This window comes from Pagrus pagrus (assembly GCF_965226575.1).
Source record: "Pagrus pagrus genome assembly, chromosome: 21".
In the NCBI taxonomy this organism is placed as follows: domain Eukaryota; kingdom Metazoa; phylum Chordata; class Actinopteri; order Spariformes; family Sparidae; genus Pagrus; species Pagrus pagrus.
The window spans coordinates 26104784-26119400 of NC_140208.1; the positions used below are offsets into that span (position 1 = coordinate 26104784).

Here is a 14617-nt window from a genome sequence, read left to right on the forward strand (position 1 = left end):
CTGTTCTGCGCGCATGTTTACCTCAATATGTACAGCAAGCTTTCGAGGCTTAACATTGAACGCAAGCCAAGTTTTGTTTGTAGTTGGCACGTAACTTTACATTACATCTGACAAATTGTTACAGACACCAGGGGTCTGTATATACGTGTTGTGTTTCACTCAAAAATGGTGTCTGCCACTAAATAGCACAAAATATGAATTACTATATAATATTGCTTTAACACAATTCTAAAACACATCTTCTAATTAAAAATATTAAATAATTTATTGAATGACAGCTGCCTTTATTTCAAAATGTTCTTCCCAATAATTCATCCATTATTCTTGACTTGGTAAATCAAAATGAACAAAGCTGGTCTCCATCTGAATAAGCTTGGTAAGCAAAAACTGGCTCTACCCCTGGATTGAATAACACCTCATGATCATGAGCTGAGTTTGAAAAAGTATTGGATTACTGTATTTCACTGTTCCATGGTTTATACATTTTGTCTATCTATTCATATATTTGTTTTATTTATATTTTTTTAATGTTGTATGTAATAATATATAACACTCTTCATAACCTACTGATTTAAGATACATTTTGCGAATTCATCACTACTGAAGTATTTCAGATCCTGAATTTTAATTTACCTCTCACATGCTTCACTTAGGGTCAGTTTTTTGAGAAACCAAATCAAGTGCAGTCTATGAGGAGCCAGGGAAAGTGTTATGTTCTCTGAAAATATACAAAATAGGACCACCTCTACCTGAGAGTTGAATGCTGAAACAGAAGAGTGACAGACAATGTTCAGTCCAGCCTGCATGAATGTAAAGAGCCACAAAAATATTATGTAGAAATATAGAAAGAGAGAGAGAGCGAGAGAGCGAGAGAGAGAGAGAGAGAGAGAGAGATTGATTATATATTGCCCCTTTAAAATTAAGTGGTTAACTAATTCATTAGAACAAACTCAGTTTTTTTTCCTTAGCATGATTAAAGTAAACAAAACAAACAAACAAAATAAATAGATTGTCTTAAATAAATAAATGTATTTTAATAGACAAAGTTGAGCAAGCCTTTATTTGTTTTGCCTTTGTTTGCAATTTACAATGGTCAGTCACTTCCCATACACTCCCTGAAGGGCTATTGCTTGAGCTTAAAACCAATTGATACTTAAACAAACCTTTGACTCATAGTATATTAAAACAGAAATGGTTAAGTGAGAGAAAAGCAGGAACCACTTTTTTTTTTTTTTTTTTCTTTTCCAAAGGGATGCAGTTGTGGCAAATGACTTGAAAATGAAGCCCACAACACTTAAATACATTACAGAAATATTAATTCATCTTAAATAATCCTATTAAACAATTTATGGGTGACATAGGTTTTTGTTATACTTGTTCATCAAACCCGCATAATAAACATGCAATGGCATTATTCTTATTTTTCTGAGTAGAGCTTTTTGGAGAATGTCTATACAAAGAAGAGTAACTCTGTTTGCTGTATTGCATAAGATCATCACCAAAAATAAATAAATAAAAAGGCCTCGGATAAACAATCCTTATTTGAAAATGACCAACAAACACTTTGTATCATTGAGGAGTGGCTTTATGAAATAAAAGAAGAAACAATACTGCAATAATTATTCTGCTTCAAAAAGACTATTTTGTTTTTGTTGTGCCGTGTCCTTAGTGACTATGTAAGGACACTCCCACACAGTTTAAAAGTCTGCAACTCCCTTCCAGTTAGTTAGAACTGATGAGGCCTCTTGGATGAGAGTTGAAACTTTTTCAAGAAACTGAAACAAGACACGGCGACACAGCACTTAGAATTTTGTTTTTGATATTATCATTCTTTCTTCCCTTGCTTGTGCATTCTGACCCAAATCCTACAAGGTCCAAACTTTAAAAGTCATTAAGTGTGTTCTACAGAAGGTCCACACTTCTCTTTGCTGTTACTTTTTCTGTTCTGCAGCAAGGGGTTTAACAATTAAAATACAAAATAGAAAAAAATGATCATACAATCCAACATACTGACATGGATGATGAATTTCTGTCCCTTGATGTTTACTCGAGACAGAATGTATACAGTCTGTGTCTGCAGCAATGTGTGTACTTAAACAAAGCTAAGCTAGGAAGATGAATCCATCTTAAGGTTGGTGGTATGGCAGCATCATAAATGACAAATAAAAGTTAATAACTGTTTATGCTGTTGAAACAGCCATAACAAACACACAACTTGCTCTGTAGTAGTATTGCAACTTACAGTTACCAGATTATTAGTTTTACTTGTGAAAAAAACAGTCTAATCAAACAACCCTGCAATATTACCCACTAAGGACTATTTATATCGAGAGGTGTTTCTAATATATTGTCCACCCCCTGTCCTCATTTATATCAATGAGAACAGATTAGGAATTACTTCTATTACTTCTTACTAACTTATTTGTTTTCTTAGCAAAGAAAATTGGTTTAAAAATATTTCCATTTTTTAGATTTTGTGATTTTATTGCCACTCGCCTACATCTCCCAGCTGAAACTACAGGGACTATTAAACCATCACCTCTTGAGGTACAAAGTGGTATTAGGAGATGGGATGGGCTGCACTGGGGCTAGCTGGTTAGCAAGCTAACTTCAGGAGACATCTCTGCAACACAGTTCATAGATGTCTCTGACATAATGTCAACACTGTTGTTTCTCCTTTCTCTGTTGGTAATGTTGGTTCATTTTTATATTGGTTAAAACTTAAACTTAAACTAAAAGTGGATATTAGTACCTTCGTGGGGTGAGGATTTATTTCAGAACTGTTGTGTTAGACTGAATTAGTTTTATCGAGGTGGACATCATAAAGGAAGAAAAGGCGTGCACTTGTGTGTACATACAGTGAAGGTTCCCAAAGGAACTGAATTCCTTTGTTAAAAGGAAGAAGTAATCTGAACTTGTTGAGTGTCACAGTACTTAGTATGAAGAGAGTGGACATTTTTCTCTTGTTACACACTATCATTGGCAACACACTCAACTGATGATTGCTATGAAACATCCCCACTGAGTTTTCAGTCAAGCTGAAGTGTGACCTCATTTGCTGCTGACATTTCAAATTGAGATCTGACTTTGCAGGACTTTTTAAGACAACTTAAAGATCATTTGACAATACGGTATAATAAAACATAATTAGTTAAATTAAAATTGTAACTCCCCATATTTGTACTGCATAAAGCTATAAAGCAAGTTCTGTCCTTCTACCATCTCTTTCTCTACTTCTTCTTCTCTTTCCTATAGAGAGCTGCATGGGGTTCCAGGGCGGCATTCCGAAGGGCTGCCATTCCGAACGTTCACTTTCATGTTTCGGAATGCCCTTAATTATTTTAGAAAAAAGGGCGCCATTCCGAACCTGAAAAAAGGCCTGCCTTCAGAAATTTTCGGAATGGCGGACCGTTGGAATGGCGGACCGTCGGAATGGCGGTCCTTCAGAATGGAGGTCGCCCCCCGCTGCAGGGATGACGTGTTTTTAGGCTAACCTGGAAGTTAGCATCGCCCTGGTTCCCTCGATAAAAGGCCAGTGGGATTTTTCAATTAGATTTTGGACTGTTACAGAAAATAAGCTCTGTGGCAAAGATAAGTTTATATGTTCACTTTTTGTTTAGTCAATCTTCAGATGAACATCACTTTTCTGATTTTTTTCTGAAGTTAAATGCTAGCGTTAGCGTACATACGAACATGGTGGTCATATGGCTTCAACGTCACCACTAGGCTTCTTAGTACACACTTTACTGTAAATAGATCAGTCTACAAGTTGGAAAATTAGACTTAGAATAGTTTGAAACTAAAGTCTACTCAATTGTCTGCCTGTAAAGTCAGACTAGCGAGTTCGGCGTGATGGCATTTCCCTGATGACCTCTGTAGTCTCTTTTAATCACTTGTTAGCAACTACCTTTTGAAAGTCACATTATAAATCACACATGGGTTATTTACTGACATATGTCGTAGAACAAAAAGTGAAAATGTATTCAGCTCGTGTGAACAGCAGACTTTATTTCAGGCATTTAACCAAAAACCCTTTCATCAAACCCATTGACTTTCAGACGAGGGAACCAGGAGTGCAAAAACACCCTGTCACCCAGCTCTAGTTGTAATCGCTGACATTCCTCTCTTCTCCTCAAGCTTGCATAGCTCACTGCAGACGTAGTAAGGCACTGTATCCTCCCGTCTCCTCTCCCTTTACTTTCATTCATACATTGATCATCTGTCTTCAGCTTCATGCTGTGCGTTCTCAATGCAGGAAACATGACCGATGGGTTGCTCCAATCTGGCTGATTATTTATCTTAGCAAACAAGCACGCACTAACTTTGTTTTCAGCTATAAAGTCTAAAACAAATAAATAATTTTTTGCTGCTTTGGTATTGCTTTTCATCAACTTATATCATTTAATTAAAAATGTACAAAGCGAGCCATAATTAAGTAGCAGTCATTGAAAAAATAACGTCTTCAGCTCCACTAGTGACGCCTACAGACTGTGATGTTTCTTACACCACAACACTGTCAGACAGAACAAACATGCTGATCATTTAGCTGTTCAGCCTTGACTAGTATTGTTTGCTAAAAATGTCATGCTTGTCTGGACAGTGAAGTTAGGTCATGTGGTCAGTAAAGTTAACAGGAAATATCAATGTGCTCAGTAAATTTCTTGGCAATCTGACCAGCAGTGGTCCACATATATTGATCTAAACCAGACTATTGGACAAAATGAGAGACGTCTCTATCGCTATTCTCTATCAAGGCCATGCTGCTGTTGGGGTAAAAGACTAAATAAAAGAGAAAAAAGTCAGAGTTACCAGAAATGGCAATAATGGATTCAACCATCTTGCAAGCATAGTTTAGGGGACTTTTATTTTTTTCTGTTGTCTAAAAAGAATAAAATGTTTTTTGATAACTTGCAAGCTGATGAAGGATTGAGACTTGTCGTCTTTGGCTGAGTTTCCAGCTCACTCAGCTCCACTGGAAAGAAACGAACAGTAAATCATGTTGCTAGCAATGTGAACACTTAGTTAAGGAGCCCTTCACACACAGTGTTGGCATGTACAGGGAGTGGACACAATATTAACATCTGTTAACCATACTTTAATTCAATCCAGTATAACTGCCCTATTTGTGTAAACTAGGATGTTCAGTTTCCACTGACAGTGTCACAGAGGTGTTGATTCCCAGCTAGCCAAATTGTATCGGTTATTGACCTGTGGCTTTTATTCCTAGATGTGGGCCACATACGTCATGCCTTACGTGGCCCAAGTTTGGTTATCCAGCACTCATCCGCATGTCTTACAACAGCTATTGGCTCTGGCTTGGCCCAGTTGATGCCATCCGAGTCTGACAGTACACCAGATGTTCGGCATCCCAATATGCATACTGTACATTGCTAGCCAGTTTCAACTCTGTAGTAAACGATTACTGCAAACTTGGGCCATGTAAGGCATGACATATGTGGCCCACATCTAGAAATAAAAGCCACAGGTCAATAACCGATACAATTTGGCTAGCTGGGAATCAACACTTAAGTTTGGTGGTGTGTCGGATTAGATTAGGTTTGAGACACTTTATGTATTCTCACTTGACATGTACCAGAAACTAAAAAACCTTGAAGAGTTACCAAGAGTTTTAATCAAAACATCACCTCTTTGACAGTCTTAACAAAAGCTGATCATGTAAGCTTCTGAAAGGTCAGATTTATTGCAGAGCTGTTGTATTGGATCACAGCAGGGTTGTAGAGGTGTTTCTTATTCATGTCCACTCCCTATACCTACATGCAACGTGCATTGTACACATGAAAAGTCGTAAACATCATCATACTAATGTCTACTCTTTCTGTAGTGATCATTGTCCTGAAAGTCTTTCAGGAGAAATACTCTCTTTTATTCCTTCCTCTCTCCTCTGTCAGACTTTGGGTACTTCCTTTTTTCCTTGCTCCCTCCTTCCTTTGTATTTTTTGCTTCTTACTGTGAATGTAGAATAAGATGAAGCAAAGAAGTCATCATCTGAGCCAAAAACCTTGACGTACCAGCAGTCACATATTTTACAGCATATAATCTGATATTTTCTATGTACAAAGTCTTAGATGCATTCCAAACAAAGTGTGCTGGAAGTTGGGGCAGAGCTGGCGAGTTGACTGTCTGGATGAGGAAGGGCTGGGAGGAAGGCTTAGGGTGGGGCCTGTAGTGGAGGCTGGATATGAAGTTCCTCCTGGACAGGAAAGTGTAGCCAAGTGTAGATCCTGTCATTTGGTGGAACAGGCACTCCTTATAACGGTAACGGTAAGAAAAGTTTGAAGGATAAGCAGAGGGAGGATGGCTGCAGAGGTGCCTTGAACAGATTACAGTATGAAATGGAAGAGTCTGTTGCTCCAAGAAGAGATCAGTTGAGCTGATCCTCGTACTGTTTCCGGAAACAGTCACCAGCAGGGAAAAACTCCCAGCAACGCTCCTGGTACATCTTCCATACGTAAGACTCCTTTAAGACAAACAGATGGGAGGAGGTAGGAAGGACTTACATTCCATATGACATAATTGTAGCATATTTGACTCTACTACATTGTGCACTAAGCTTGTGTAGTAAGCTTCCAACACTGAGCCACTAAAGGCCCCAGTATGCCTCAAACAAACTATGTTGTACAACCACGTCTGAGGGCAAAAGTGTTCAACATATTCTGATTGACCGGGAGAGAAGTCTGTCATCATACATGAGACAATGAGAGGAATCATGCAAATAGGGATAAGAGCCCATTCAGACAGAATCAGGCACTGCGGTGAAAATACTCGTCCTCCCATTCACCTGAATGTGGGCAGTGTGTTTAGGCTGCAGCAGTGAGGACTGCAGGGGATGTAGGAAAAAACACAGCCAGCTGTGGCAAAAAGTGGAAACAGCAACAAGCTGGTTTTCTTACTATTACTTTTAAATCTGTTGATGTGGACAAACAATCACAAGGAGGACCAGCATGCTAATAGCAGAGCAAAATAACAGCTTCTCCTTTGTTGTTTAATAGCGGTTGGCCTCCACCTTCTGTATTGTCAGGAGAGGAAGTTCACAACATTACATCACACACATGGGCCATGGAATGACACCCCCAACATACACACACACACACACACACACACACACACACACACACACACACACACACACACACACACACACTTCCAGCCTTGGAAAAGGGTTTCAGTAGCTATTAGAAAATCCAACACACCCTTTGTTTGAAGCATACTGAGGCTTTAACAATACCAGTAGACAACAGCAAGGATCACACTGATGGAAACTGAACACAAAACAGTATCCCACAAGTGTCTACTTATATTTTCTACAAAGGGAAATACGCTGGTTTACCTGGCCTGTGTGCTCTGTTTCATCCTTGTTAATGAGATACATCACAAAGAATCTGAAACACACATACACACACTTTTTAGAAAAACATATCCACTGTACATTCACATGCCCACACCAACAGATGCAAATCGTAAACTACTGAAAAACTTGATCTGAAAGCATTACAATTCTTTTTATTTATTTATTTTTAACCTTGAATCCTGTTTCTTTAATTGGCAAAGTGAATATGTGACAAATTCCCACTGATGTCTTTGTTTTGAGATGTCTTCTTGATTGCCTTTGACTGATTACAGCCAGACCTGTTCCGAGATACAGTCTCAGTTTCCTCAATTCTACTAGGTTTGTCTCAAATTAAGGTTTATGACACCTCCAAAATCATACAGCTGAGAAATGTTTCCACCAACTTTTTGGACATTATCTGTACAAAGTATTCTTGCAACACTCCAACATAAAAAGCACTATACCAAAAGCTTGTAGAGTCTTCCATTCAGGTGTACTGCATTAGGAAGACTATGAAGTAATGGTAAAATTGCTCCCCTGCACCTGGCTCATTATTTTGAAGAATCCATGTCATTATTATAAAACACTGGTTGGCACCATGTTAGAGGTACAGGTACGCACATGCAATCACACACAAGCTCCACATGTACTCACAGGTAGTTGGCTAGGTTGTGCTCCTGTAGCGTGTGCGTTTCAAAGCCATGTGGCACTGTGTCAAAGTAGTCATTGCCTATTCCACAGATAAAACATTTGGTCTGGAGGAGAGAAACATTAGAGAGTTAAGTGATTGTCATTACACAAGACATTTACCTGCAGGTCTACCTGTGAGACCTATTGGCTGTTAAATTGCAGCCTGCATCTGGATGTCATGCAAATATATTAACATCTAAATGCTCTAATGGGAATGTCACAAGTAATTTGGTGATTTGGCTCTATTGGTTGCTTTAACAAAATCTACTACTGCATACAGTATTTTCATTCATTTTTACATTATTCCCGTAGTTCATGTACCGTATAATACTACATTGTTGTTTTGATTGTGCGTGTGTGTGTCTCTGTTTTTTTCACCTCCATGTCTTCTTTCACTTGTTCCTGCTGGTCCCTCAACTCTCCAAAAGCATCGATGATCAACCCTAGAATGTTCAGAGACCACAGATTGTGTAGGGGTTAAAAAACCTGACCCACTTTGGTAGATGCTTTTGTTATACAAGTCAACATGGGTTAGATATATAACTGGACCACAACCACCTTAAAAACCACAAGTCTTTTGTTTTATACAACGGACCTCTAATAGTACTCCATCTATATAAGTCTGTTTTGCTATTCAAGAGTGTGCCTTACACCCTGGTAATCTAAAAGCAGACAACCTGCCACTTTATTTTATGAGCAGCAGCTATTTGTGCAATAGTTACTATTTTAGATGAATTTTGCTCTTTTTCTAGTTTCGAGCAGAGACTTCTGAATCAGATGTTTCCTATTAATCAAACTGCTTCACAACTACAGCAGTCAACGTGCCTTTCCACTTCAGCCAATCAGGGTTAAAATATCTTGGAGTTAATATTAGTTGCTCTCACATCACTCTTTTTTCTGCAAAATTCACTCCCCAACTTTCGGATCCATGGAGGCCCCACCTGGCACCCACAGGACTCCAAGGATCTGCCACCAACGCCCTGGTGCCAGACATCAAAGGACACCCCCAGAGGTGTGTCCCTGCCTCAACTGGTCAGAGCCAAGTCCCATCCTCAGTGTGGCCTCCATGGATGACTGCATGGCTTCGTGATTTTGAGAAAACTGGTACAAAATCTTTCTTTCCTGCTCGAATAATATGTAATTTATTCTATGAGGTGAATGTTACTGCAAAAAGAAGACAAATTCATAAGCAAATGAGACCATTTTTAAAAAGGGAGCAACGCTTTATGTCTTTTAGCTTTCAACAACAAAGCTCTCTCAAACTCGACTCAAGTCTCAGATGTTAGACCTTCCTGACATAAGGACACCACACACAGAAGCCCATTCGATTTGTTCTTCCCACCAACACGTACCCATGATCTTGACTATTAGGACATAGCTTCATGATATGGATCTGACCCAGATTATGATGTTGGCAGTACAGGGCAAGTCTCAGCTCTACAGATCCTTTTGATAATTACAACAAACCAGTGTGCATGTGTGTGTACGTGCGTGCGTGCGTGTGTGCCTGTTTTGTATCTCTCACCCTGGATGATGGCCAGAAGGATTACAATTACAAAGAAGAAGAAGGTGATGTCAAAGATGATGCGATAGATCTCATACTCGTCACCCGCTGGGTCTTCAATCTGGTCACCAATCCCTCCACCTGCTCTCACACCTACATACATGTGGAACATGTAGCACTGGGAGACAGGGCAAGAGACACATAAAGAGGGGGAGAGAGTGAAAGACAGACAAGAAATTTAATGTGCTGGATTTTAAATCCACACCAATTGTGATATTTGCAACTCACACTGACCAAAATTACAGCAGCTTTACTTGAATATTGGGTAACACTTAATTTTACAACATTATCACAATGATTGCACTTTTAAATGTATTAGAAATTACCCCAACAAGATTTAATAATTGTATTCTGCTTCTTTCAAATACGCAGTTAAAGAGAGGGAAAGAAGGAGCCTAATTGTTGATTGTTGAACTGGTGAGAATGTAAATGGTTAAAAAATGTTTTAGTATATGTACTAATTAAATGACCTGCAGAAGTTGGTCAGAAACTACTTGAAAATGAAGCTGCAACAACTCACTTCAAGTAAGTGACCTGCTGAGGGGAAGTTAAGCAGACCAAGTGTCCAGGCTGAATATTTTTATCAAATAATATTGAGATTATTTTCAATACATTTTGGGCCGGAGCTACTGAAGGTTTGCGTGTATTAAAACGTGTGCAAACTCCTTGCACACGCAAAATACAAACTGTACAAACTGATTTACTAACAGTGCGCAAAAAGGGTTGTGTCTGTCAAAGGTGCAAAATAGCATCCAGTTAGTATGTTTGCAGCAATGAATATGCAACATGGGGCGTTTACACGCAATTGTGCGTGTTGTGGGTGGAGAAAATGTAAATATACTAATTTAGCACGCGCAAAGTGATTTATCAAACCGGAAAGCAATTTTGCTCATAGAAACTGCTTCTATATTCAACACTTCTCAAAGGGAGGTGCAAACGGTTTGTATGCGTAATTGCGCACGACTGGCTGCGGTTATTGTTGCAAGAAGGAGACGCCGAAACAATGGAAGGAGACGCCGAGAACGCATTTTTCACCCTCGTGTGAACATTTTTGGGATGAATGAGGAAACTATCATTAGAACATATCGCCTATCCAGCCTTGCCATTTTGGAGCTGTTGGAGGAACTCAGAGCGGATTGCACCTGCTCCTCAACGCTGGTCAGAGGCATCTCATCCACGGTGCCCCCGCCTGTTTTCTTTGCAGACCTTTTATTATACGCCAATTTTTCTTTTCAAATCAAATTTTATTTGTATAGCCCAAATCTGTACAGAGACGACACCCTCTGTCCTTCGACCCTCGATTCGAGTGAGGAAAAACTTGCCCCCCAAAAAAAGCCCTTTTAACAGGGAAAAAAAAATGCGGAAGAAACCTCAGGAAGAGCCACAGAGGAGGGATCCCTCTCCCAGGACGGACAGACGTGCAATAGATGTCGCATGTACAGAGCAGATCAACGAGATCACAATGTATACAATTATAATGGATGGTTGACAGGAATGAAAGTACATAAAGAGGTATTACAGCAATAATAATGAAATGCACATAATGGAAATGTGATTACTAGTAATAACAGTAGTAGTGGTGGTCTTTTGTCCAACAGAATTAACTTTTTCACTGATTTTCTCCCACACGGCGTTTCTTTGAGCGACCGTCAGATTCCTTTGCTGCAGCTCATTGAAATGTTTATTCTCTTCCTCTACCAACACGTCTAATTCCAAAGGGTCGAATTTCACTTTGCGCTTTCGCTCTCTCAAACTCGCCATGCTGAAAACCATGAAACACGCTAAACCCTCATTTAAATAGGCGTGTCTCGGACACGTTTGCACCTGTTGTCATTTACGCAGTCACTCTTACGAAATCGCCCGCAAACCGCGGTTCAACCCCACACGCAAATTTCTAGATTGCGCACGCAGATTAGTACAAGAAATTTGGGATCTTAGTAGATCCGGCCCTTAGAGGTCAATTCAGATACATTTTTAATATGTTGCTTGGAACTTATCACCTACTTACCATGACATTTTTTTCAGATCTGTAAAATTAAATGTTACCAAATATTGAAATAAAATGTGCAAAAGTTTTTATTTATTACAAATACAACTGTTTATAGAACACACTGATAATTATGTATTTAGTTTCAGTAAAACGAGCAAATAGGATCTATTTGCTCTTTGTCAGTGCAGACAGCCTTCTTACAAGTAATAGCTTGGAGAATTATGTCAAAAGGCCTAAAATAAATTATGTGCAATAAATAGACATAAAAGTTTTATTGTGTCAGATTTGAGTCATATGGTCTATGGCCAAGTATGCATCATTATTAAAGTTGTTTCTGTGTGTGTTTCCACAAAGGAGCTTTTGCAGTATGGCCATCAGAAATGGAGCAACAAAGTACAAAAAAAAAAAATCCAGTTCAAAGAATGCAAATGATTCATTGTAAGTAAGTGACAAAGTCCTGAAAAGTTTAACTGATGTACAGTGTGTAGATTGAGGGAACAATATGCAGAGAACTGAGCAAAAGGAAATGGGGGAAGAAGATGGGAAAACCCTAGTATAGAGAGAAAAAGATAAAGGCTAAGAGAGGAAAAACTGAACAGAAAAGGAGAGATCAGTTCAGATCCTCTCATCCTTCTGTCAGTGTTATTTTAAGGGATGTATTCACATAAAGGGAGGAGAGGAAAGAGCAAAAACCTCCCTGGGGCAGTGGCCCTTCATCAGTCTATCCCTCCATCACACTAAGCCCCTGTCACCCTCCTGAAGAGCAGGCAGAGTTGCCACCCGGCCCCTTAATAGGAAACAGAAGAGCTCTATGGAATGCTATGGGTGGCTGACTATAGGGGATTAAAGTGTGTGTGTCCTGAAATTTCCGGGTGACAGAAGCCCCCACCCCCCACCCCACCCCCATCCCCTGACAACACACATCATAGAGCCCTTATATAGTATTTCTTTCAGATGACTTGGCAGGACGGAATAGCCTCATCACAGCTGTAATTCATTCTGTTTTTACCTGTTTCCTCCCCTCCATCACTGACAAGATTTTCCTTTATACTTCACTACACAGTTAAACTTCCCACCTGATTAAGCTAACCTGCATTACAACCTTTGTGTAAATGTAAAGGATTACACCAACATTGTTATAAATGCATATAATCCTACCATCACTTTGCCAAGGCCTGTGTCATGAAGTGAGATGAGTGTTTCTTTGGCTTAACTTCTGTATCACAAAGCAAGTTCACTTTTAACTAGGATAAATCATAATGGTAGCTTATGCTGCATACTGTAGCTAACTGGCTCTGGCCTCATGAAACTGTTCCAGATCCCACTATAAAGGATCATCAATTATAGGCTCCATAAATCCAGATATTGTGCCCAAAGAGAGCCTTAAAGCTCTGAAAAAAGCATCCCCCCCCACACACACCCCTCTCCTCTGTGCTCCTTAATCCCTCCCCTCCAAGCTCGTATCGCTCTCCCCTCGGAGCCTCCCGCGACACAACCCCTCCCGCAACAAGCAACAACAGCAACAACAGCAACAAGCCGGCGGAAACCAAATACAGCCCAGCTTTGAATGCGGAGTAACAATGTTGGATTCACAGGTAAAGTTATTACAATGCACGTTGAAACTCACGTAAATCTTGTAAGTCATTACAATGTCCACAGCTAAGCTCCATAGCCAAGCTAGCGTAACGTCATTAGCATGCTACAGCTACGTTACGTTACAGCTACGTAATAAGTTACTATTTATCAACAGCTAAGTTAGCCGCTTCTAAAAGTTATTGAGGGCCAAGAGACTAACAGATGCTGCCGTCAGCTTTAATCACAACGATCGCTTCCACATTGTGGCTGAAAAATAAACCTTCATGAGCCTCGGACCAGCTGTGTGTGTCCCAGCTGTTGTCTGAGTAGCACCAGACCGCGACACAAACGTGCCGTAAACCGTAATCTCTTGTTTATGACAGATAAGACACACAAATACACACATCGTAACGCGTTTATGATAATCCATCATATTGATTTAGCAAAGGCTTCGTTGAAAACAAACGGACAAGACCGGGAGGAGGGCTAGCAAAACAGTTGAGTGGTGACCGGGCGAGAGGTTGTTATGGAGAAATAAATCCGGACAAATACAATAAAAATCTGGAAATAAATCCGAAACCCCTCCGCTTCGCATTGGGGTTTCATTCATCCATTCATTCATCTTACTTGCTGCTTCATTTAGCTGCCACGAGCAAATAAATAGGCTGATTTGGTGTAAACATGATAGCATTGTTAGCTTGTTGTTAGCTTACAATGCTAGCATAGAGGCTAACGTCTCCGTCGAACAAGTAAACAACTTTACTGCAGACAGACACCGTCTAATAACACAGAAACAAACTAACGGCAGCTTTCACAGTCATAAGCCAGCATCGGCATGAAAGTTATCTGTGTCACAACATCCACAATAAAGACGAAGATTACCTGCTCAACAGAAACTCCGCTGTATCAGCATCGGCTCCATATCTTCACGGACCTTTCGCCACCGTTCAAATGATGACCCGATGTTTACTCAGGTTTGAGCCCTCTTTGTTTACATCTCCGCTTTGTGTCTTTTCAGTGACAGACTTTCTTTCTTTGACTCTTTGTCGGTGGGGCAAGCAGAGGCAGCTGAACTGCTCAGGGCAAAACAAACCTCTTGTCTGCTTGTAGTTTCAAATGCGGAAGTGGGTCGGGACCAGACGGGAGCAGGAGCAGGAGAGTGAGTGAGGATTGGATCTGAAAATTGATCCAATAGGAGCCATCCGGACTGGATGGCTCCTATTGGTCAATTTATTTTCAGTTTTACAGGCACTAGAGAGAATGGATTTATTTGGTTCCTTTTACTCTTCACATTGTGTAGGTGGTACTATTGGGTCATAACCACCATCTAAATGATGTTAATAATAATGACAAATCTTTCAAATCGTAGACCATAGCTTTAAGTTGAACTTCCATCATGATGAACATCCCAGGTTCCTAGATATTACTAATCTTTCTTAATGTCATGCGA

The 14617-nt window shown here is 39.8% G+C and overlaps 1 protein-coding gene across 13 annotated transcripts in view; it reads right to left on the reverse strand.

Annotated features, from left to right (window-relative positions):
* Positions 1-5246: 5246 nt before the first annotated feature.
* ryr2a (ryanodine receptor 2a (cardiac)) overlaps positions 5247-14617 on the reverse strand; it is a 333069-nt gene continuing 323698 nt past the window's right edge. For all 13 annotated transcript variants that reach the window (XM_084342544.1, XM_084342552.1, XM_084342553.1 and 10 more), the window contains 5 exons: positions 9564-9720; positions 8417-8481; positions 8003-8103; positions 7349-7400; positions 5247-6478 (listed from right to left, as the gene is read on the reverse strand). In XM_084342544.1, coding sequence (XP_084198670.1) covers positions 6383-6478; positions 7349-7400; positions 8003-8103; positions 8417-8481; positions 9564-9720 — 471 coding nt within the window. In that variant the 3' untranslated portion in view covers positions 5247-6382. The remainder of the gene's footprint in view (positions 6479-7348; positions 7401-8002; positions 8104-8416; positions 8482-9563; positions 9721-14617) is intronic.